At 38.5% G+C, this 23,511-nt stretch overlaps 1 protein-coding gene across 1 annotated transcript; it reads right to left on the bottom strand.

Moving 5' to 3' along the window:
- Positions 1-13,088: 13,088 nt before the first annotated feature.
- On the bottom strand, positions 13,089-14,039 carry LOC129471554 (olfactory receptor 5K2). Its single transcript, XM_055260279.2, has one exon. It carries the CDS (start codon positions 14,037-14,039, stop codon positions 13,089-13,091), a length of 951 nt encoding a protein of 316 aa, XP_055116254.2.
- Positions 14,040-23,511: the final 9,472 nt, after the last annotated feature.

Raw genomic sequence — 23,511 nt, 5'->3', positions numbered from 1 at the left:
TTACACTGTTGGTGGGACTGTAAACTAGTTCAACCATTGTGGAAGTCAGTGTGGCGATTCCTCAGGGATCTAGAACTAGAAATACCATTTGACCCAGCCATCCCATTACTGGGTATATACCCAAAGGACTATAAATCATGCTGCTATAAAGACACATGCACACGTATGTTTATTGCGGCACTATTCACAATAGCAAAGAGTTGGAACCAACCCAAATGTCCAACAACGATAGACTGGATTAAGAAAACGTGGCACATATACACCATGGAATACTATGCAGCCATAAAAAATGATGAGTTCGTGTCCTTTGTAGGGACATGGATGAAACTGGAAAACATCATTCTCAGTAAACTATCACAAGGACAAAAAACCAAACACCGCATGTTCTCACTCATAGGTGGGAATTGAACAATGAGAACTCATGGACACAGGAAGGGGAACATCACGCTCTGGGGACTCTTGTGGGGTGGGGGGAGGGGGGAGGGACAGCATTAGGAGATACACCTAATGCTAAATGACGAGTTAATGGGTGCAGGAAATCAACATGGCACATGGATACATATGTAACAAACCTGCACATTGTGCACATGTACCCTAAAACCCTAAAGTATAATAAAAAAAAAAAAAAGTAATAAAAAAAAAAAAAAAAAAAAGAACTGGGGCTGGTGTTACATTATTGGGGAAGTCTTCTGTTTCCAGTAAAGGTTTGTTTCAAAACAGAAAGAGCTTCATTACATGGGCTTTTTAGCCATACAAGCCTCTCAAGGTGGAAGAATTTTTGTTTTTACAACTCACATTTTAATCCTTTTTTTCAAGTAGGACAGCAGTGGGGTGGAACTTTTGGCCTTTCAATGATTGTGCTATTGGCAAATCAAGTAAATGCATCAAAAACCTTTCTATTAGTCCGTTTGTGATTCTATAACAGAATACCTGAGACTGAGTGATTTATAAATAATAGAAATTTATTTTTTTATGGTTCTGGAGGCTGGAAAGTCCAAGATGCCAGCAGATTTGGCAATTCTGATTCCAAGACAACACTTTGCATGCTTCATGCTTCAGAGTAGAGGAAAATTGTTCCTCACATGGGAGAAGAGTAGAAGGGCAAAGAGGGTGAGAGAGGGCCAAACTGTACCAATTCCATCCATGAGGGTGGAGCCCTCATGGCCTAATCACCTCTCAAAGGTCCCAGCTCCTAATAGTGTTGCAATGGCAATTGAATTTTGACATGTGTTTTGGAAGGGGAAAGCTTTCAAACCAGAGCACTGTCTTTATGTTGTTTAAAATTGGACTCAGGTCCATTGAGGGAAGTGGAAGAACTTGGATTCCTGTGGCTTGTTTGCAGGCTCCTGAAATCAGCCTCTACCGCATGCAATCCAATTAGATTTGGATGGTTCATTTTAAGTTCTGAGGGTGGAAGTAGGTTTCAGGGATCCACACCATGGTTCCACTGCTGAGTAATGGTGGGTATTATTCATGGGCACTTAACAAGATGCCAAGTGGTCCTTGTTACCATGGACTCAAAGGAGGATTCAAAGATATGAAAGATAAGACACTATCTAAAAAATTCTAGAGAAAGTTCCAACACTTGATGCTAAAACACCCTTGTAATGGTTAATATTAAGTGTCAACTTGATTGGATTGAAGGATGCAAAGTATTGTTCCTGGGTGTGTCTGTTAGGGTATTGCCAGAGGATATTAACATTGGAGTCAGTGGGCTGGGAGAGGCACACCCACCCTCAGTCTGGGTGGGCATAATTGAATCAGCTACCAGGACAGCCAGAATAAAAAGCAGGCAGAAGAATGTGCAAAGACTAGACCGACTGAGTCTTCTGGCTTCCATCTTTCTCCTGTGTTGGGTGCTTCCTGTCCTTGAACATTGGACTCCAAGTTCTCCAGCTAAGGGACTCTTGGACCTTTGACCACCGACTGAAAGCTGCACTGTCGGCTTCCCTACTTTTAAGGTTTTGGGACTTGGACTGCCTTCCTTGCTCCTCAGCTTGCAGATGGCTTACTGTGGAACCTCACCGTGTGGTCATGTGGGTCAATACTTAATAAACTCCCCTTTATATAACCATCTATCCTATTAGTTCTGTCCCTCTAGAAAACTCTGGCTAATGCAGCCCTCAAGGACTAATTTAGAGCAGCAGTACACAATTTGTCATCCTAACCATTTACCCCACGCCTTGTACCCTCCACCTAAAACTCCCAACCCCCAAGCATTTGAAATAAGATACCTAGGGGAAGGAAAGGGAGGGAAAGGCCTTGAGCCTTTGAGTGGTGAGTGCTGTAACCTCTCCCTCTTCACCACAGGAAGTTAGGTGTGGACTCCCTCCTATGCACTAGGCATTATTCTAGGTGAACAAGTAGAGCTACTCTGTAATTAATTCCTGACTTTAACATCCACAGGACTACTCTGGATTTAAACAGATCCGTTTGCAATCCCAATTCTTTTTACTTGTTGAGAAACTTTGGGCAAGTTCTGTCATTCTTTAGTTCTCAGTAGAATAATAATGCCTATTTTTCACGTTCACTGTGAGGCTTATAAGGTAATATATGTAAAGTGCTTAGCATGGAGTCTGGTACAATTTAAGCTTTCAATCAACGGTAACTGTTATTAATCTTCAGATGATTTCAAATCCCCAGCCCTGCCTTCTCCCTAAACTCCAAGTCCAAATTCTTAGGTGCCTTCAAGCCAGCTTCATTTAAATATTTTCATGATACCTAAAATGTAATATGTTTAAATTTATGCTCATTTGTCTTCTCATAACTGCACCAATTCTCGTTTGTTTTACATGTTTTCCCATCAACTAGACTTTTAACGTTGACATCATCTTTGACTCCTTCTGTTCCCTGGCCTTCTATATCCAATTATTTGTCAAGATTTTTTGATTCTATTTCAGTAATGCCTATCTCACTGAAACTCTCCTGTCTAGTCACCTTAGTTCAGGTTCCTTCCTGGATGATGACAGTAGACTCTCTGCTGGTCTCTTTGCCACTAACTAGCTCACCTGAAATCCATTTTACACATCCTGCCAGCCTAATTTGCTAAAGCATAGATATTATCGCATCAACCTTTTACCCCAAAACCATCAACAACTCTCTACTGCTTACAAAAACAATCTAGAATAAAGTTTAGATTTTGTCTAACATCAAAGCTGTAATATTGTCTAGCTCTATCTTTCGAGCATTTTCTCCTATTCCTCTCCTTATACTTTAGTCACAGTCATTGTTACGTTTGGACTTTCTTATATCTGTGATTCATCTTATATTGTCTTTATTTATGGAATGCTATTCTCCACATACTCAAATCTTGATCGATACCACTTCACTGCAATTCCAGTTTCAAAAATCATGACCACTTCTTTACCAGCTGAAATAACTGAAGACTCATCTTGAATGTCTTGCTCTTCTGAATGCCTGTAGCATTTGGAGTAACCCCCTTCTTGCTGCTTTTGCCACTTTCTACTTTTTGTATAACAGTGATTGTTGTGCATATCAACCTTCCTACTAGAACTTATCGCCTGTTTAATCTTTGTATCCCTCCAACATCTTCCACATTGCCTTGCAATGAACAGTCCCTCAATACATGAGAGAGTGGCTTCTGAGTTATAATCCTTGAAATTGTTAGAAAGCTGCATTGTAAAATATATACATGGAACTAGATTAGGGAAAAATTAGAATTGATAGACTAGAGCTCAAATTGAACACCTTGGAGAGACTAGGTTTTGTAATGGGTCCCTAAAGGTAATTTTGAGATTTACACCTCCCCCACTTCTTGCCCTGGAGCTGGAAGAAGATGAGAGTTTGGTCGTTTGTCTATTGTGATATCACATCCACAATTTTACCCAATCACATAGGCTTTTGTGATTTTTGTTCACTTCATATAAAGTGCTTATACTAGAAAATGTTTAAAGATTTTTGTTGACATAGTTAGAAGATAAAAATTCAAAGCTGACCACTGTTGGCAAAGTTTGATGAAATGAATGTATCCTAATCTGTACTTAAACTATGAAATAAAATTCTACAATGAAATCAGAGTATTGTTAGTTGTAAGTTTAAGAGATGAGGCCAGGTGTGGTGGCTCACGCCTGTAATCCCAGCACTTTGGGAGGTTGAGGTGGGTGGATCACGAGGTCAGGAGATAGAGACCATCCTGGCTAACACGGTGAAACCCCGTCTCTACTAAAAATACAAAAAATTAGCCGGGCACGGTGGCAGTCGCTTGTAGTCCCAGCTACTTGGGAGGCTGAGGCAGGAGAATGGCGTGAACCCGGGAGGCGGAGCTTGCAGTGAGCCGAGATAGTGCCACTGCAGTCCGGCCTGGGCGAAAGAGCGAGACTCCGTCTCAAAAAAAAAAAAAAAAAGAGATGAATGGAGGAGAACACAAATACTTTAACAAACCTCAAAATGGAGATGGCTCATGTCAAATGCACATTCATCAAAAGGTAACTTTTCATGAAGAGGAAACTTTACCATACATTTCCAATCTGGCCTGGTTACCCCCAAATCTGCCCAATATTATGCAATCTGTCTTGACTACTATAGTGGTGCTCGTCTTGATTAAAAGTAGATTCTTAATAAGCAATAATTTTTTTCTTTCCATAGGAAATTACTCAGATTCTTGGCTCCATGAATAATTTTAATGATCTTCTACATTATCCTTGATAATTACTCATTTCTCAATAATCTTTTAATTTCATCCCATGACTCTGAGGATAGCTTCCAAGCTCTTTAAATGGCCTTACAAACTCATTGGCAATTTCTATACTTCAGGCACACTGACCTTTTAGTTTTTCCAGTGGGCCATGCCTATGGTAGTTTAAAAACATGGCCTTAAAATCCCTTGATCAATCTTGCATTGAGATTCTCATCCCCTTGAATCTAGGCTGGCTTGTGATGGTTTTGACCAATAGAGTGTGCCTGAAATGACACTCTTCTCATGAGGTCATAAAGATCATGTGTCCTTAAACCAGTTCTCTTGGAACACTCAGTCTTAGAATACTCCATCTCCAAACCCAGATGCCATGCTGCGAAGTCCAGGCCACATGGAAGGGTCCCTGTGCAGATGCTCCAGCTGAAATCCCAAGCGAAGCTCCCAGCTGACAGCCAACATCATTTCCAGCCATATGCAGGAGCCATCCTGGATGCCCAGCCTTAACAAGCCTTCAGAGGACTTCAGCCACAGCTATTATCTTACTACGTCCTTGTGAGACTCTAATAAAGAACAAACTAGCTGAGCCCAATCAACCTATAGAACTGATAGAAATAAAATGAATTGTTGTTTTACGCTGCTATGTTTTGGGGTCATTTGTTACGCAGCCAAAGTATCTGCAACAATGCTGTTTCCTACCACAGGCTTTCTCATGGTTTTTTCCCCCTTTTTCTGGATAGCTTTTTCTGAACTTTATGCTCCTGCGTCCCACTCCTTTTACCCAGGTAACTCTTACTTATTTTTCAGATCAAAACTTAATATTTGCTTCTTCAGTCAAGTTTCCCTAATTATCTATTTTGGGTTAGTTCTCTTACATTTCATCACATTGTGAAGTTCTTGAACGTGGTAGTTATTGACTGCAGTAGACAGTTAAGTCCAAATATGAGAGTGATTCCACTTGCTACTACTCTTTTGAGACTCTGTAGATCCATTTTTTCTATACCTCCATAAGATCTAAGGTAGGTTTTTTAGTCATTTAATGATTAATTAACCAGGCACGTTGGTTCATGCCTATAATTCCAGTTCTTTGGGAGGCTGAGGTGAGAGGATGGCGTGAGGCCAGGAGTTTCAGACCAGCCTGGCCTTTGTCTCTACAAAAAATTACCAAAAAAAAAAAAATTAATGAAGTAATCCCTTTTGAGGTAGAGGAGCACTAAAAAGTCAGTCTAATAATCACACTCCAGTTCAGTTAGGGAGGTATAAAAACTCACCATTCAATGTTAAAACTCTTCTCTCTCGCAGCTTCAGTTTGCCTGTCGTTGGGAGGCCCACAGTCAGGGAGGAGGCTTTCTCAGCCTCTTCTCTCTGTCCTCAGTCACTGACTGTTTCTGACCTCTCTATGGTCAAACCAGTGGGAGAGTAGATTAGGGCAAAGTATATTTCGATTGTGGCTGGTACTGTTGTCATCTGAACCTGGAGCCATGGAGGGCCCATGCATAGTGCAGGCTCTTTCTCTTTTTAGAGCCATTCTGTGAGTTTCTCAGAGACTTTCCCTCTGCAGATCTTCAGACTGCAGCTTCGCTAACATGTAAAATCAATATCTGTCCTTCATCGGGCTGCCCCTCAATCCCATTCCTGGCAGGCTGGTTCACCTCTGTTGGGACCACATTGAAGAATTCTCTTTGGGTCTGGGCACAGTGGCTCATGTCTGTAATCCCAGCACTTTGGGAGGCTGAGGCAGGAGGATCACTTGAGGCCAGAAGTTTAAGACCAGCCTGAGCAACATGGCAAGACTTCATCTCTATAAAAAATTTAAAAAATAGGCATGGTGGCACATGCCTGTTGTCCCTGCTACTGGGGAGGCTAAGGCAGGAGGATCGCTTGAGCCCAAAATTTGAGGTGGCAGTGAGCTGTGATCTTAGCCTGGGTGACAGAGTGAGATCTTGTCTCCAAAAACTTTTTTAAAAAGAAAGAGTTCTCTTTTATTAGGACCCCAGGCCAGCTCCTTCTCTTAGGAAGACTTTTAACCCAAAAGAATCATGAAGGATTAATGGACAGTGGGGATGCAGGTCTCTCTCAACTCACCTTGGGGTCTCACTATTTCAGGGCTGTCCAATCAAGCCCTTTCACCTTTGGACCCCTCAAAGGGGAGTCATATATTCTTCCATAGGTTTCCCAAACTCCAGGGGACATGTATCAAACTCTGTGAGTAAACACCCTCTCAAGAGGGTAAGTAGAGTGAGTGGGGCCAAGCCTCCTTATTGCAATGGGTGGGACTAGAGGAAAGCCTATAAGTCTTTCTAGAGAATGTCTGTCTGAATTCTCCAAATTCTGATTAATTTCCAAGACTCATAAATAGTTGAGGGGGTAATGAGTCAAAGGTCACAAGATAGGTTTTTAAACCACTCTCTGAAAATCCTGCACAGGAGTCTGGTGTCTTAATCTGGAATGTAGAGCTTCTGATAAAACTAAATTGAGATGTCAGGAGAAACTGCACATAAATCTTAAACATTTATTAAATTGTAATGATTTTAGTTTAATATCTTCCTCCCAGGACTTCTGTAAGACCCATGAGAGAAGAAATCTTGGCTGACTTTACTCATAGTGTGTGGTGTATTATAAAAATGCTCAGTAAGTATTTACTGAATGATGGATGAATAAATAAATATATTTAGATTATACCACTGGCATTTCGTTGTCTATGAACTAATTATTTGGTTATCCATAATACACATTTTTCAAATGTAAAAGTACATAGTCATACTCATAATTATTACATTTTCAGCTTCATTGTTTTCTATCAGTCCTTAAACAAATAAGTTACTTTCTTGGTGTATATTTTCTGAAGGAAATATCTCAAAAATAGTAATTTCCCTTTAAATAAGGGTTATGTATTTAAATATGAAGTTAAATAGAAGAAAAAATTGAGAAGGTAAGTATTGTGAAGGATAAGGTTCTATTAGGTTTACTATTAGTCAATTATATTAAATGTGCTATAAATATCCTATACCATTTTATTTTCTTTTTTAATAGCTTGCATTAGATACATTTCTAAGAAGCAGGGATTGTGCCTATGTAATTATTTTTACTGTGTGTGTAGCCCTTTATCATTACCCATGTGATATGGTTTGGCTGTGTCCCCACTCAAATCTCATCTTGAATTGTAACTCTCACAATTCCCACGTGTTGTGGGAGGAACCCGGTGGCAGGTGATTGAATTATGGGGGCAGGTCTTTCCTGCACTGTTCTCATGATAGTAAATGAGTCTCACGAGATCTGATGGTTTTAAAAATGGGAGTTTCCCTGCACAAACTCTCTCTCTCTTGCCGCTGCCATTGCCATGTAAGAAGTGCATTTCACCTTCTGCCCTGATTGTGAGGCCTCCCCAGCCATGTGGTACTGTAAGTCCATTAAACCTCTTTCTTTTGTAAATTTCCCAGTCTCAGAGTATGTCTTCATCAGCAGCGTGAAAACGGACTAATACACCATGTTAAGAGGAACTAACTCAATACATACTTTGCTGGGATGAAAGAAGACATGCTTTGCAGGAGGGGATGAGGATGCAAGGAAGAGCAGCAGTAAAGGAGAACAGCCGTCAGATTGCTGAGGAAATTATACCAGATTTTATCTCTTTGGTGCTCACTGCCTGCCTCTCTGCAAGAATTCTCGTCATGATACATTTCAGTCTTAACTTTTTTTTTTTTTTTTTTTTTGGTGACAGTGTGAGACTGAGAGTGCTCAGGTAATGGGGTTTTTGGAGAGTCACACTCCTAGTTCGGCCAACATAAAACTAAGAAATAGAGCTCGTATAAGGGTCCTCCTCCCACCCACTTTTAGAACTGCCTCTTCCTATGAATCCAGCTGCCCCCAGTCTTCCAGGAACCTCAGTTTGGGACATTATCTGGTCTTGATCTCTGAGAATTAATGCCTTCCTTGATATGTGCCTCATTCATCTAGGCTGTTTCTTGTTGAAGAACAAGCAATATAGATTAATTGATTTGTGCTACTGAGACAATGAGTTACACCTCCCAAAGTTTTTGCCATTTTGACACTTGGACTTTCAAGACCTTAATTTTTTGCTTCTTGTCTTTCATGCTTCTTACCTGCTTGCCTTTCTTTCTTAATATAGTTTTTGAGCACTTCAGTTGGTGTTATGCATTTAATAGACTCTGAGACACAGACTGCACCTCTCCCCGCACAAATAACGTGGACTATATGCCGCCACATTTGTTTTAAAAATAAATAATTTTGTAAAAATAGGGAAGCATAACATATTTCATTTCTGAGTCCAATCAATCGTCCTCTTACTCATTTGTCAGGAAAGATAAAATCTATTCATCATGTTTGCCTCAATTTAGTATTCTAATAGTGGAATATGTACTTGCTGTAGAGTTGGAGAAATATTTTGATTAGAATAGTTTAGGTGCCCCTCATATTACGTTACTTGACCTACACTTCGGGTTAGTCTATACGTATTTGTCTTCCAGGCATGAGTAAATAAATTTTCCCTGCCCTGTTATCCCCACTTCTGGTAACCTAGAGTAACTCATTTAGTCTATATTCAGATTGATTGCAAACATTCAAAACATGTCTCCTCCCCACCCCTGACCGCCCATCTTAAATGCTATACCAGTAAGTTCTGACGCCTGCATTCAGGTTAGAATGTCCTAACATGCCCATCAGGGCATCATAGCCAAAAGGCTGTTGTTTACTTTTCTCATGTTAATTCTCTGGTTTTATGAAGAACTAGTTCCCCATAGATACATATCTCTGTATAAAGTCATGTTTAAAAAAAATCCCCAGTAAGTTATTCTCCCAGTAGAAATTTTGTGGTTTTAATCTCAGTCAGTTTTCCTTTATTTCATATGTATTATTTTATCCTTATCTTCTAAAGGGAGCATCAAACAAAATAGACCTGTAAGTCACATCAGTATATGACTCATTTCTCCAAAGTTGTCATACTAATTTGATAATACATACTTTCCCACATTAGTATTTGGCTTTCTTTCCTTTATGAAAAGGGAGCTACCTTTATTGTTAACACCTTAAACAGGACTAACTGGTATCTGTTCTCTCTGTTCCCTGGGATTGATGTTGACTCATCAACATAAGCAAAACATAAAATTATAATGCAGAAATGAAGCTAATTCAAACCAAATAAAATAGCAAGTTTATAGTTAATAAAAAGGGTTGGTCAATAATCATATTTAGTAAAATATATTTGCTTAAAATGAATTATATTGATTATTGTTCTACCATATTTCTATCAAGTTCATACCTATATCTCCTGCCCAATAAAACTGAATAATTTTTTTATAAAGAATGTAAAGTTCAACAGTTAACTGTTTACTGTATAGGATTTTCTTTTTTAAAATAATGTATTTGGCTTATTTTTTTCTTTTAAGGTTTTCTTAAGGTTTAAAGGAACAATTAATATTTTATCTCTTTTTTTGTTAACTTCAGTACAAAAATGCAGTTGATGACTTGACAAAAGGGCTGTATCTATGGCTTGAATGTGCAGCCCTTTCATCAAGTCATCAACTATATTTTTGTACTGTTGAATTTCTCCAACAGTGACAAAGGAGAGCATGCTTCCAGCTGGAGCTGAGTCCAAGCACACAGCCATTCCTGCACACACATGCGTGCAAACAGGGAAGCCCAAGTAGGAGAAGAGGAAAGAGGTTGTAGGGATTTGGGAAGAACCTTGATTATTCCCTGGAGGAAAAGACAAATCTACTTCCCTGAAATCACCCTGAAATCTACTTCCACCCTCAGAACTTAAAATGAACTGCATCCTTTTTTTCATCTTCTTTTCTTCTCCAGTGAATATGATCTCCAAACCCTTATTTTTTCTTTGAACTGTAAATTTTCCACTCGTGGACGATGCAACCAACAGATGCAATCTCTGAGAAGATGAAAATTGGGGCCTCTTATTATGAAATTGACCTAGCTGGACTCAGGAAAGCAGGGAAGAAGTCAATGCAGGCATTTAAAATGTAAAGCTTCTGCTGGTTAAATCTATTTATTTTTCTTGTAGGTTGAGTATTTCTTCCCAGTTTTTCCGCTCTGGTGTTTAACAAGCAGGTCAAAATTTCCCATCTTTCCTCCTGGTACTAGTTGAATCCTACATTGCATACTTCATGCATAGTGAAAAGGCATCTAGCAGAAATACACACCCCAACACCACACCACCATTTCATTAAGTGCCCAACAAATTCTGTATTTAGCTTATTTTTTATTGTTATTTTTGCTTTTTCTTAACCCACTGTATATGACTGCAAACGAATTAATAAATTATCCCTCTGGAACTTTTTGGTCTTTTTAAAAATGTTTTCACTATAAAAGGTAAGCTGAAACATTGAGAAATCATTCAAATCAGCATACTTTATAATTCACAGCCACAACTTGGTCAATATTTGTGCTGTAAGTAAGCACTGAAATAATGAAGTATGATGAGAGGCAGTAGTTTTTAATGCAAAGATGCAACGTTATAAATTTAAATGTTCAGAGGGGCCAGGGAGGTGACATAAGAATTGTTGCCACTTTTTCAAGAAAAGTCAAATTTTGCTTTTATAAAAATTTTTAATAAAAATTCCCCTGATTTTTAAATCTCTTAAAATTAATTTTCCAAAGAACACTGCATTCTGCATTGCGTGGGGTAAACAATTCTGTGCAATCTCTGGGTGACCTTTTGTGATTTCTTATGTAATAATTGAGAATGTAGTTTTTGTAGTTAGGCAGCCTGGGGTTCAGGTCATGCAGACTCCTGTGGATCATTGAACAAGTGACTCAACCATAGTGCACTTCATATTCTCACCTGTCACATGGGATAATAATTGCGATTCTCTCACAGGATTTATGAGGGTTAAATGAGGTAATGTGTATATACAGCTTAGCACAGGATGGACACATAGTAAGTATCCAAGTACATTTGGTGATGCTGGTGGAAGTGCATTAGGCAAAAGCTCAATTGATGGGGTTTAAATTTGAAACAGGCAAGGAAATACTGAAATGTCTGAGTATAATTGGAATGAACTAGGTTAGGTTTTCCTGGAGGTTACAAATATACACTATATTTTTATAGTTTTGCATTCGTGATTTAGGGAATTATATCTAGAAATATATCTGTTTTCTACTCCTTTTTCTAAATAGACTCACCATGCTGATTTTCCATGTGATGCCAGCCTCTGGTGGCTGGCTAGCTTGAGGCCCACTGCAACCTGACAGTTGCCTTCTGAAAATTTAGATGTGACCACAGAGCATCAAGAGAGGAGGTGGAAGGGAGAATTTTTCTGTTACTTGTTATGCGTCCTACTTGTTCCAGAAGTTAGTAATTAAAATAACGGCAATGTTCTATTATTTAAGAAGATGAAAAGAGTGGTGTCTTGGTCATTAATATGTCTCAGCATCTAGAACAGTGCTTGCACATAGCAGAATCTCAATAAATATATGTAGAGCGAATAATTGGAAAGTATCTCTTTAATGATGTCACATAAGATTATTAGGTTCTATCCATATTAAACAACTTTAAGTTTTGCAATGGTGAAGGAATAAAAGAAAATATTTGAGATAAGCCCTGTCCACAGTTCAACAATCACACTTTTTTACATGTCTATATATAATATACCCAAAGGTTGTGTCTCCATTGTTTAACCCCTTCGTCACCTCTCAGGAATGGGCACAGAGAAGTTTAGCCTAACTCACTGACAATGAAGGCTCTTCAGATCTACATGAAGTTTGAAATGTTTGTCTAGAACTTTATGATATGGTATCTTTATGCATGTAGGTTTTGGAGTAAATAAAACTTAATGTAACCTATCTTGAAATTTGACATTCTGATTTTAATTATTTAAATGTTTAAATCATTTAACAACAACTTCAATTTGGAAATATAATATTCACTTTTATTGGCACTTCCTGACTACCTCATTCTAACTACAATAATGTCCCCCACACGCTATTACATTTTCTTCCTCAAAATTCACTTGCCATTTTTGTTGCTCATGGATGTAAGTGATTTCGTTGGTTGACTGTTCACATGATCTTAAACATTTAACTGTAATGCACATGTTGTAAGCTATAGAGTGGGCTGGTTATCAAACCCCACTTTGTAAATGGAATGGCTTTTTATATTTGTAACTGGTAGTTTTGCTGTTGTTTTGGGTGTTGATCATCACTGATACTAACGCAGTCTATAGGCATGGTGGCTTTCTACATTGCTGCTTGAATGAATTCAATGTCTGGATGTGCTTTTAAATTCTGAGTAAAGATTTAGCACAGTTCACTCCTTTCCATGCATTTTCCCTGTCACATATTTCTGCTTAATTTGATTGTATTTTGATATGTTTTAATATTTTTGTATACAGTTAGTACACTTCCTCTGTGTAATTTTATTTAGAAGTTTTTTGAGCATTAAACCATTAAGCTAGGATAGATGTCATTTGTTCACACTTTCTTGAGATTTTATTTTCAGCAGAACTTTTCTTAAGACACTTATTACTTCTTTGTTTCTCAGACTATAAATGAAAGGATTTAGTAAGGGAACTACTATTGTAAATAAAATAGCAGCTGGTATATCATTACCTCCTCCTTCAAGCAAATTCGGTCTAATGTATATGAAAAAAATAGATCCATAGAATAATGAAACTGATGAAAAGTGGGATGCACAAGTAGAAAAGGCTTTGGCCCTTCCCTCTTTGGATTTCATTCTGAAAATAGTAAGAAGAATATAGAGATAAGATATTAAGACACTACCTATGGTAAAGACTTGAATTGAACCTGAGAAGATGAGTTGAACCAGCTCATTGATGAAGGGGTCAGCACGGGAGAGTCTATACAAGGGAAGAACATCACAGTAAAAGTGGTTGATGTGATTCGATCCACAGAAAACTAACCTAAATACAAGCCCCACACGAATCATGGAATGCAGGTTTCCAGCTATGAAGGCCCCTGTGGTCATCTGAATGCAGAGTTTCTTGGACATCATGGTGTGGTACTGCAGTGGGTTGCATATGGCCACATAGCGGTCATAGGCCATTGCTGCCAGTAGAAAGCAGTCTGCAGTTTCCACGGTGCAAAGAAAATAAAACTGTACTGCACATTCATAGAGGGAAATCCTTTTGTCCTCAGAAAAGAAGTTCTCTAACATTTTGGGGGTAATGGCACAGGCACAGCAAGAATCCACAAGAGCCAGGTTTCCCAGAAAGAGGTACATTGGTATGTGAAGCCGACGGTGTATAAATATCAGTGCCACCAAACCAATATTCCCCACCACGGTGATCAGATAGATGGCAAAGAACACCACAAACAGAAGAGTCTTCAGCTCAGGGTGATCTGTAAATCCTGTAAGGATAAACTCATTTTTCATGGTATGATTTTCTTCAGCCATTCCTGACTTGTCTGAAAAAAAAACTGTGGGGAAAGAAGGCACTAATTTATAATATGCCGCAGTTATTGAGGCCTCTTTGGCTTAAAGGAAGGAGAACATCTTCTGCAATGTTTCCTCATGTTGCCTGGACTTTGGTGCATGCCCCATTCATGGGGAGAAAGAATTTCCATAAAGGAATTACCTCTTTGGCTAGTGATGAAATATATTTTCAGCACCTTTTAAAATCACTTTAAAACCATTTTAATAGTACCTAATAGTAGTTTTTCAGTCTCTCTGTCCTTCCACCCTCCACTGTCAAGTAGGCCCCAGTGTCTGTCGTTCCATTCTTTCTGTTCATGTGTACTCAGTGTTTAGCTCTTGCTTATAAGTGAGAACATGCAATACCTGGTTTTCTGTTCCTCCATTAGTTTGCTTAAGATAATGGCCTCCAGCTCTGTCCATGTTGCTACAAAGGACATGATCTTGTTCTTTCTTATGGCTGCATAGTATTCCACGCTGTGTATGTACCACATTTTCTTTATCCAGTCAATTGTTGATGGGCATTTAGGTTGATTCCATGTCTCTGCTATTGTGAATATTTCCAGCACATTTTGAGGAAGAAAGACATCAGATTATCCTCACAAAGATGGCTTTTGAGGTCTTGACAGAAAGATCCAGAGAACAACACTTCTCTACATGGGTTAAGTAAAGCTGATCCATAATTTAAATGTCAGCAATTAGTATCAACATTCCCAAAAATTTCAATGAATATATATGTACTGATTAACAATGTTGTTTAAAAGAGTATTTTTATATGCCAATGTTAATAGCAGCATTATTCATAATAGTCAAAAGGTGGAAACAACCCAAATGTCCAAGGATGATGAATAAATAAATGGTGGTATATACATATAATGGAACATTATTCAACCCTAAAAAGGGAAGAAATTCTGACATGTTACAACGTGGATCAACCTTGGAGACATAATGCTAATTGAAGTAAGCCAGTCAAAAAAGGACAAAGATTCTATTATTCCATTTACAGGTACCTAGAGTAGTCAAATTTATAAAGACAGAATATAGAGTGGTGGTTATCAGTGGGAGGTGGGAACAGGGAGCTATTTCTTAATGGTTACAGAGTTTCAGTTTGGGAAGATAAAGTTCTGGATGAGTAGTGGTGATGGCTGTATTAATACAACATTGCAAATGTACTTAATTCTATTGAACTACACTCTTAAATATGGCTAAGATGACAAATTTTATGTATCACAATAAAAAATTTAAATGCCTATTTTCAGTTGTATATTCTTAGTAATTAACTATCTCAAATACGACTGGAGTGTACACTTAAACATAACATGCTTTGGAAGCAGGCTATTTTTAAGGTATTTGTACCCCTCTGGGGTGGGGAGGAAAAGGGATGTGGATGAAGTGGGGAGGAGACAGAGAGATTAGGGGAAATGAGAAAAAATGCCTATAATGGAAACCATCCAGGTTATTTATAATACAATTTATGCATACAATTTAAAATTATTCATGTGTGCATGAAATTTAAATGCCATCAAAAATTAAAGAAAAAGGTTAAAAGTTGACAAATTTATTTATATATGTAAAAAATCATGAATAAAAATTAAGCATCAAACAGAAACTGGGAGACTGGAATAAATAGGATATTGTTTCTCTAGTTGTATTTTAGGAAGGAATCAGTACAAATAATCACTAGAAAATAGGTCAATGGCAGGAACAGAAAAATCTGAAGGAAATGCAATTTTTTACAAATTAAAAATTTTTAACTTCATTACTAATCAGAGAAACATAATTTGAAATAGCTATGAGGCTATATTTATTTTGCCTATTAAAGTGGCAAAATATTTTTAAAAAGAAATGATAATATATAGTGTTATCTAAAATTGGTGCAACTATTGGAAAATAATTTGTAATAAATTAAAGAAACTCTTAAACATTCACATCCTTTGGCCAATAATAATGAATTGACCAGAAAGAAATAATTAGACTCTCCCACAAAGATTGACATAAAATGATGTCCATTGTAATTTCATTCATAATCACAAAAAATTCAAAACACCTAAAAGTGGTGGTATAACCATTTAGTCAGTTATGATGAAATAAATGTGAATCATTCACATGATGGCATATTGTACAATCATTAAAAATGCTGTTTACCTTGAAGATTATTGTAATGATAAAATAGAAATACGTTATGTAAAAAACAAAATAGAAAGTTTTATAAACAAAATAATTGCAATTTCCAAATAAAGGCTTACATATGAAAGTTAAAAAAGTAGCATGACAATACATAAAAATATGACTAGATTTTTCTATGCAATAAAAATTAGAGGTCAATTATTTTTCTGCTTTATATTTTCCTCCATTTCAAATTGTCTGCAATGGCTATTGCTTCAATAATCAGGAAAGAAATTTTTTATTAAGTAAATAAAATGGCATGCTCTTAGGTCTGCAGTGTTTTATAACTTGATTAAGTGCACAATAATCATGGGAATTTAACTAATATTTCCTGCACTTTACAATTCTACTGTGAATAATGTTACAATGGATTCATTAAGCAACGGCCTACTCCACTTTTATGATAATGGCATCACCAGTTATAAATAATAGTAATTTGCTGGCAATCCTGCATCTCAAACTATTCAGGCATAGGTTCACATCATGTGGTAATGCAATCCTAAGGTCACCTCCTCTATGGAAGCAATATCTCTTTGGTGTCAACTTTTACTCTTTCAAATGTCATGTGTTTTCATTGTATTCCTAGATTCTAGGGTGTTCACATTTATTAAAATTTTGGGATATTTTAAAAACTTTCATTATCTACTCATTATATGTACTTATAGACAAAGAGTTCTTACCTATTGGGGAGCATTTTGTTTCAATCTACCTTATTTATCTTTGTTACTTTGGGAATCACGTATTAATTGAGCTGATGGTCATTGGATGCCTGCTTTATGCTACCTACTTGCTTTGAAAGGTTAACTGACCTTCCTAGATATTTCTAGATAGACAGTTTTCTGGATATTCATTGACCACAACTATACTCCAAAGTTTGGGAACAGAGGAAAACCATTTTGGAAAGATATAAAAAGATCTCTTCTTTTTGGTTTCTGTAAGTATTACTAACTTTAAAATCTCAGATTACTTGAAGATGGTGTATATATATATTTTTTAAAAGTTTATTTTTTGAAACAGGGTCTTACTGTGTTGCCCAGGCTGGAGTGCAGAGATACAATCTTGGCTCACTGCAACCTCCCAGGTTCAAGTGATTCTCCTGCCTCTGCCTCCCAAGTATGAAATTACAGGCAAGCGCCACCCTCTTGGCTATTTATTTTTTGTATTTTTAGTAGAGGCAGAGTTTCACCATGTTGGCTAGGCTGGTCTCAAACTCCTGACCTCAAGTGATCCTCCTGCCTCAGCCTACCAAAGTGCTGAGATTACAGGCATGAGCCACTGCACCCGGCTGATGTACCTTTAAGATCAATATTTTTAAAATAACATTTGAAACTTATGTAATTTGAGTAACTTTTTCATTAACTGCCTTGCCCTTGCCAGCTTGAAGTTATATAATATAAAATTTCCTTCAGTTCACCCAGTTGTCCACTGGTCAGATAGAAATAAATTTTGCATTGATATTTTATTTCTCTAAGAATCAAAAAGAAACTAGAACATTCCCCAAAGTTATATCGGGATTTGAAAGTCTGGTTTGAAATTATAGTCCTTACTTATGTAATTTGTTTAATACACAGGAATGCCCAATACAAAAATTTTAAACGCTATTTCATTGTAGAGGTTAATAATTCATTTCATCAAGTTTATAAGAAATAGGACAAACTACATTATTCAAATAAGTTTCAAAGTCTTCATTAACATATTCTGTTATTACTATAAGAGTGTGCTTTTATCTCTTGGTGTAAATTTAGGCTTCTGTTGAATTCAGAAGTGATACAAATGAATGATAGTCATTTGTCTAAAGTTTACACAATAGACTTTGGATTTAAAAAATAATTTAAAGACTTTAAAACATTGAAAAATTAGAGTTTTAAGAAAAAACCTTAAAAACTTAGAGAAAGAAATGTTTCATGTGATTAATATTTCTAGCAAAAATAAGTTTTAAATTCTTTCTCACCTGAATTTTCCCTAGTAAGAGTTTTAAAGGGGCCAGTTGGTTGCCTGATAACAGTTTTTAAAGTAGATCCCACAGTTAAGCTCTATCTTCTTGATCATTTAGAAGAATAGTTTTACAAAGAGGTTGATGCCAATATTTATGTCACCGGTAGAGAATGGTTCAGATATTCGAAATAATTCTAAAGGGATTTAGTTGGCATTGACTTCAGAGCACAGCCTGAGAGACCTAATCCTTTGAACATCAGAGACCTACTAAATTGGAAGAGCACAGTCTGAGAGACGTAATCCTCTGAACATCACAGACCTTACTCCTTTGAGACCTAAAGAGTAAGGCAAATTCCAATTTCTAAACAAATTTTAAGAGCCATGTTTTGGGCACACATTTACCTATGTAACAAACCTGCACGTCCTACATATTTCCTGGAACTTAAAATAAAATTTAAAGAAAACAGAAATGTTTTAATTTTTATTCATTTGAGTTTATACCATTTATCCTTACCACCAATCTGAACATAAGATCCTTAGTGGGAAGAAAAAATTCCCACTGCTGTGGTCAGCCAAGGCTTCATGGAGAACGTAGGAACTGAGCTAGGATTGAGGGCCTGAGAGAGGAGATTGCTTGCTGTGATAAGATGAAAGCGGCACCTTTCCCACCTCTTTTTAATGGCAATATTTAATTTGTAGAATCTCCTTTGACATTTTATTCATAATGTCGCTAACTTTATACCTTAGTTACTAAAATAAACTTTAGAAAATTTCTTCCAAATCCAGAAGCAGCTGCATGAAAGCCTTCTTTCCTCATAATGCCATCCCTCTTTCAGGACTCTCCTATCATTTTGATGTGTTTTTTTGTTTGTATGTTTGTTTCTTTGTCTTTTTTTGACGGAGTTTTGCTCTTGTTGCCCAGGCTAGAGTGCAATGGCGTGATCTCAGCTCACTGCGACATCTGCCTCCCAGGTTCAGGTGATTCTCCTGCCTCAGCTTCCTGAGTAGCTGGGATTACAGGCATGCACCACCACGCCTGGCTAATTTTGTATTTTTAGTAGAGACGGGGTTTCTCCATGTTGGTCAGGCTGGTCTCGAACTCCTGACCTCAGGTGATCTGCCTGCCTCGGCCTCCCAAAGTGCTGGGATTACAGGCATGAGCCACCACGTCTGGCCCATTTATGGTGCTATGACTTCTACTGATTAATTGATTGCCCACCAATTTCAAGTGTCCATTCGTTTAGGAGAGCTCATCAGGATTGACTGGGGGAAAACCTCCACCAAAGGAACAATGGAAGAATGATGAATATAGCTCCTGCCCAGGAAACTATGTAGGGTCAGTGGAAAGATTCCTAGGAGTCAGTGAAAAGAATCATGTAACTCATTTCTTGTTACTCTGATTTTCCTACAAATTTATGAAAATTTTTATGCTTTCTTTGAAATTATGTAAAGTCCTCATATTCAGAACTACAAATCAGCTTACACTTATTGTATCATTTATTCATGCATTCATGCAGTAAATACTACACGGTGCCTACTTGTTACCATCATAATTATAGATTCTGTTCTCATGGAACTTACATTCTAATTGAGGGGAGCAGGCAAGTATATATAAATAAATATATAAAGAATAAAAAAGCAGAAATTACTAAGTGATATGCTGGAGGTAAGATAGGGTGGATGTGATAAAGAATGCCTAGGAGTTACTTTAGATACAATGATTAGAAAACATGTATAGGAAAAGGTGAGCAGTCAAGATGAGACATGAGTAGGAAGAAGTCAGCCATGGCAGATGAACATGGTAGGTTATGGAGGACAGGAAGTCAAAATTCCTCAAGGCAGAAATCACCTATGCAGGGTGGTGGAGCCAAGATGGCCGAATAGGAACAGCTCTGGTCTACAGCTCCCAGAGTGAGTGACGCAGAAGATGGGTGATTTCTGCGTTTCCATCTGAGGTACCAGGTTCATCTCACTAGGAAGTGCCAAACAGTGGGTGCAGGACAGTCGGTGCAGCGCACTGTGCGTGAGCTGAAGCAGGGCAAGGCATTCCCTCACTCAGGAAGCGCAAGGGGTCGGAGTTCCTTTTCCTAGTCAAAGAAAGGGGTAACAGACAGCACCTGGAAAATCGGGTCACTCCCACCCTAATACTGCAATTTTCCAACGGGCTTGGAAAACGGCACACCAGGAGATTGTGTCCCACACCTGGCTGGGAGGGTCCTATGCCCACAGAGTCTCAATGATTGCTAGCACATCAGTCTGAGATCAAACTGCAAGGCAGCAGTGAGGCTGGGGGAGGGGCGCCAGCCATTGCCCAGGCTTGCTTAGGTAAACAAAGCAGCCAGGAAGCTCGAACTGGGTGGAGCCCACCACAGCTCAAGGAGGCCTGCCTGCCTCTGTAGGCTCCACCTCTGGGGGCAGGACACAGACAAACAAAAAGTCAGCAGTAACCTCTGCAGACTTAAATGTCCCTGTCTGACAGCTTTGAAGAGAGTAGTGGTTCTCCCAGCACACAGCTGGAGATCTGAGAATGGGCAGACTGCCTCCTAAAGTGGGACCCTGACCCCCAAGCAGCCTAACTGGGAGGCATGCCGCAGTAGGGACAGACTGACACCTCACTTGGCCGGGTACTCCTCTGAGACAAAACTTCCAAAGGAACGATCAGCCAGCTGAATTTGCGGTTCACGAAAATTCGCTGTTCTGCAGCCACCGCTGCTGACACCCAGTCAAACAGCGTCTGGAGTGGACCTCTAGCAAACTCCGACAGATCTGCAGCTGAGGGTCCTGTCTGGTAGAAGGAAAATTAACAAACAGAAAGGACACCCACACCAAAAACCCATCTGTACATCAACACCATCAAAGACCAAAAGTAGAAAGAACTACAAAGATGGGGAGAAAACAGAGCAGAAAAACTGGAAACTCTAAAAAGCAGCACGCCTCTCCTCCTCCAAAGGAATGCAGTTCCTCACTAGCAATGGAACAAAGCTGGATGGAGAATGACTTTGACTAGTTGAGAGAAGAAGACTTCAGATGATCAAAGTACTCTGAGCTACAGGAGGAAATTCAAACCAATGGCAAAGAAGTTAAAAACTTTGAAAAAAAATTAGACGAATGTTTAACTAAAATAACAAATGCAGAGAAATGCTTAAAGGAGCTGAAGGAGCTGGAAGCCAAGTTTCGAGAACTACATGAAGACTGCAGAAGCCTCAGTAGCTGATGCGATCAACTGGAAGAAAGAGTATCAGTGATGGAAGATGAAATGAATGAAATGAAGCAAGAAGGAAAGTTTAGAGGAAAAAAGAATAAAAAGAAATGAACAAAGCCTACAAGAAATATGGGACTCTGTGAAAAGACCAAACCTACATCTGATTAGTGTACCTGAAAATGACGGGGAGAATGGAACCAAGTTGGAAAACACTCTGCAAGATATTATCCAGGAGAACTTCCCCAATCTAGCAAGGCAGGCCAACATTCAGATTCAGGAAATACAGAGAACGCCACAAAGATACTCCTCGAGAAGGGCAACTCCAAGACACATAATTGTCAGATTCACCAAAGTTGAAATGAAGGAAAAAATGTTAAGGGCAGCCAGAGAGAAAGGTCGGGTTACCCAAAAAGGGAAGCCCATCAGACTAACAGCTGATCTCTTGGCAGAAACTCTACAAGCCAGAAGAGAGTGGGGGTCAATATTCAACATTTTTTTTTTTTTTTTTTTTTTTTGTTATACTGTAGGGTTTTAGGGTACATGTGCACAATGTGCAGGTTTGTTACATATGTATCCATGTGCCATGTTGATTTCCTGCACCCATTAACTCGTCATTTAGCATTAGGTGTATCTCCTAATGCTGTCCCTCCCCCCTCCCCCCACCCCACAACAGTCCCCGGAGCGTGATGTTCCCCTTCCTGTGTCCATGAGTTCTCATTGTTCAATTCCCACCTATGAGTGAGAACATGCGGTGTTTGGTTTTTTGTCCTTGTGATAGTTTACTGAGAATGATGGTTTCCAGTTTCATCCATGTCCCTACAAAGGACACGAACTCATCATTTTTTATGGCTGCATAGTATTCCATGGTGTATATGTGCCACATTTTCTTAATCCAGTCTATCGTTGTTGGACATTTGGGTTGGTTCCAACTCTTTGCTATTGTGAATAGTGCCGCAATAAACATACGTGTGCATGTGTCTTTATAGCAGCATGATTTATAGTCCTTTGGGTATATACCCAGTAATGGGATGGCTGGGTCAAATGGTATTTCTAGTTCGAGATCCCTGAGGAATCACCACACTGACTTCCACAATGGTTGAACTAGTTTACAGTCCCACCAACAGTGTAAAAGTGTTCCTATTTCTCCACATCCTCTCCAGCACCTGTTGTTTCCTGATTTTTTAATGATGGCCATTCTAACTGGTGTGAGATGGTATCTCACTGTGGTTTTGATTTGCATTTCTCTGATGGCCAGTGATGATGAGCATTTCTTCATGTGTTTTTTGGCTGCATAAATGTCTTCTTTTGAGAAGTGTCTGTTCATGTCCTCTGCCCACTTTTTGATGGGGTTGTTTGTTTTTTTCTTGTAAATTTGTTTGAGTTCATTGTAGATTCTGGATATTAGCCCTTTGTCAGCTGAGTAGGTTGCAAAAATTTTCTCCCATTGTGTAGGTTGCCTGTTCACTCTGGTGATAGTTTCTTTTGCTGTGCAGAAGCTCTTTAGTTTAATGAGATCCCATTTGTCGATTTTGGCTTTTGTTGCCATTGCTTTTGGTGTTTTAGACATGAAGTCCTTGCCCACACCTATGTCCTGAATGGTATTGCCTAGGTTTTCTTGTAGGATTTTAATGGTTTTAGGTCTAACATATAAGTCTTTAATCCATCTTGAATTAATTTTTGTATAAGGTGTAAGGAAGGGATCCAGTTGCAGCTTTCTACATATGGCTAGCCAGTTTTCCCAGCACCATTTATTAAATAGGGAATCCTTTCCCCATTTCTTGTTTTTGTCAGGTTTGTCAAAGATCAGATAGTTGTAGCTATGCGGCATCATTTCTGAGGGCTCTGTTCTGTTCCATTGATCTATGTCTCTGTTGTGGTACCAGTACCATGCTGTTTTGGTTACTGTAGCCTTGTAGTATAGTTTAAAGTCAGGTAGCGTGATGCCTCCAGCTTTGTTCTTTTGGCTTAGGATTGACTTGGTGATGCGGGCTCTTTTTTGGTTCCATATGAACTTTAAAGTAGTTTTTTCCAATTCTGTGAAGAAAGTCATTGGTAGCTTGATGGGGATGGCATTGAATCTATAAATTACCTTGGGCAGTATGGTCATTTTCACGATATTGATTCTTCCAACCCATGAGCATGGAATGTTCT

Source organism: Symphalangus syndactylus, chromosome 21 (assembly GCF_028878055.3).
Source record: "Symphalangus syndactylus isolate Jambi chromosome 21, NHGRI_mSymSyn1-v2.1_pri, whole genome shotgun sequence".
Taxonomy (NCBI): domain Eukaryota; kingdom Metazoa; phylum Chordata; class Mammalia; order Primates; family Hylobatidae; genus Symphalangus; species Symphalangus syndactylus.
This window is presented reverse-complemented; position numbering and strand designations above follow the sequence as displayed.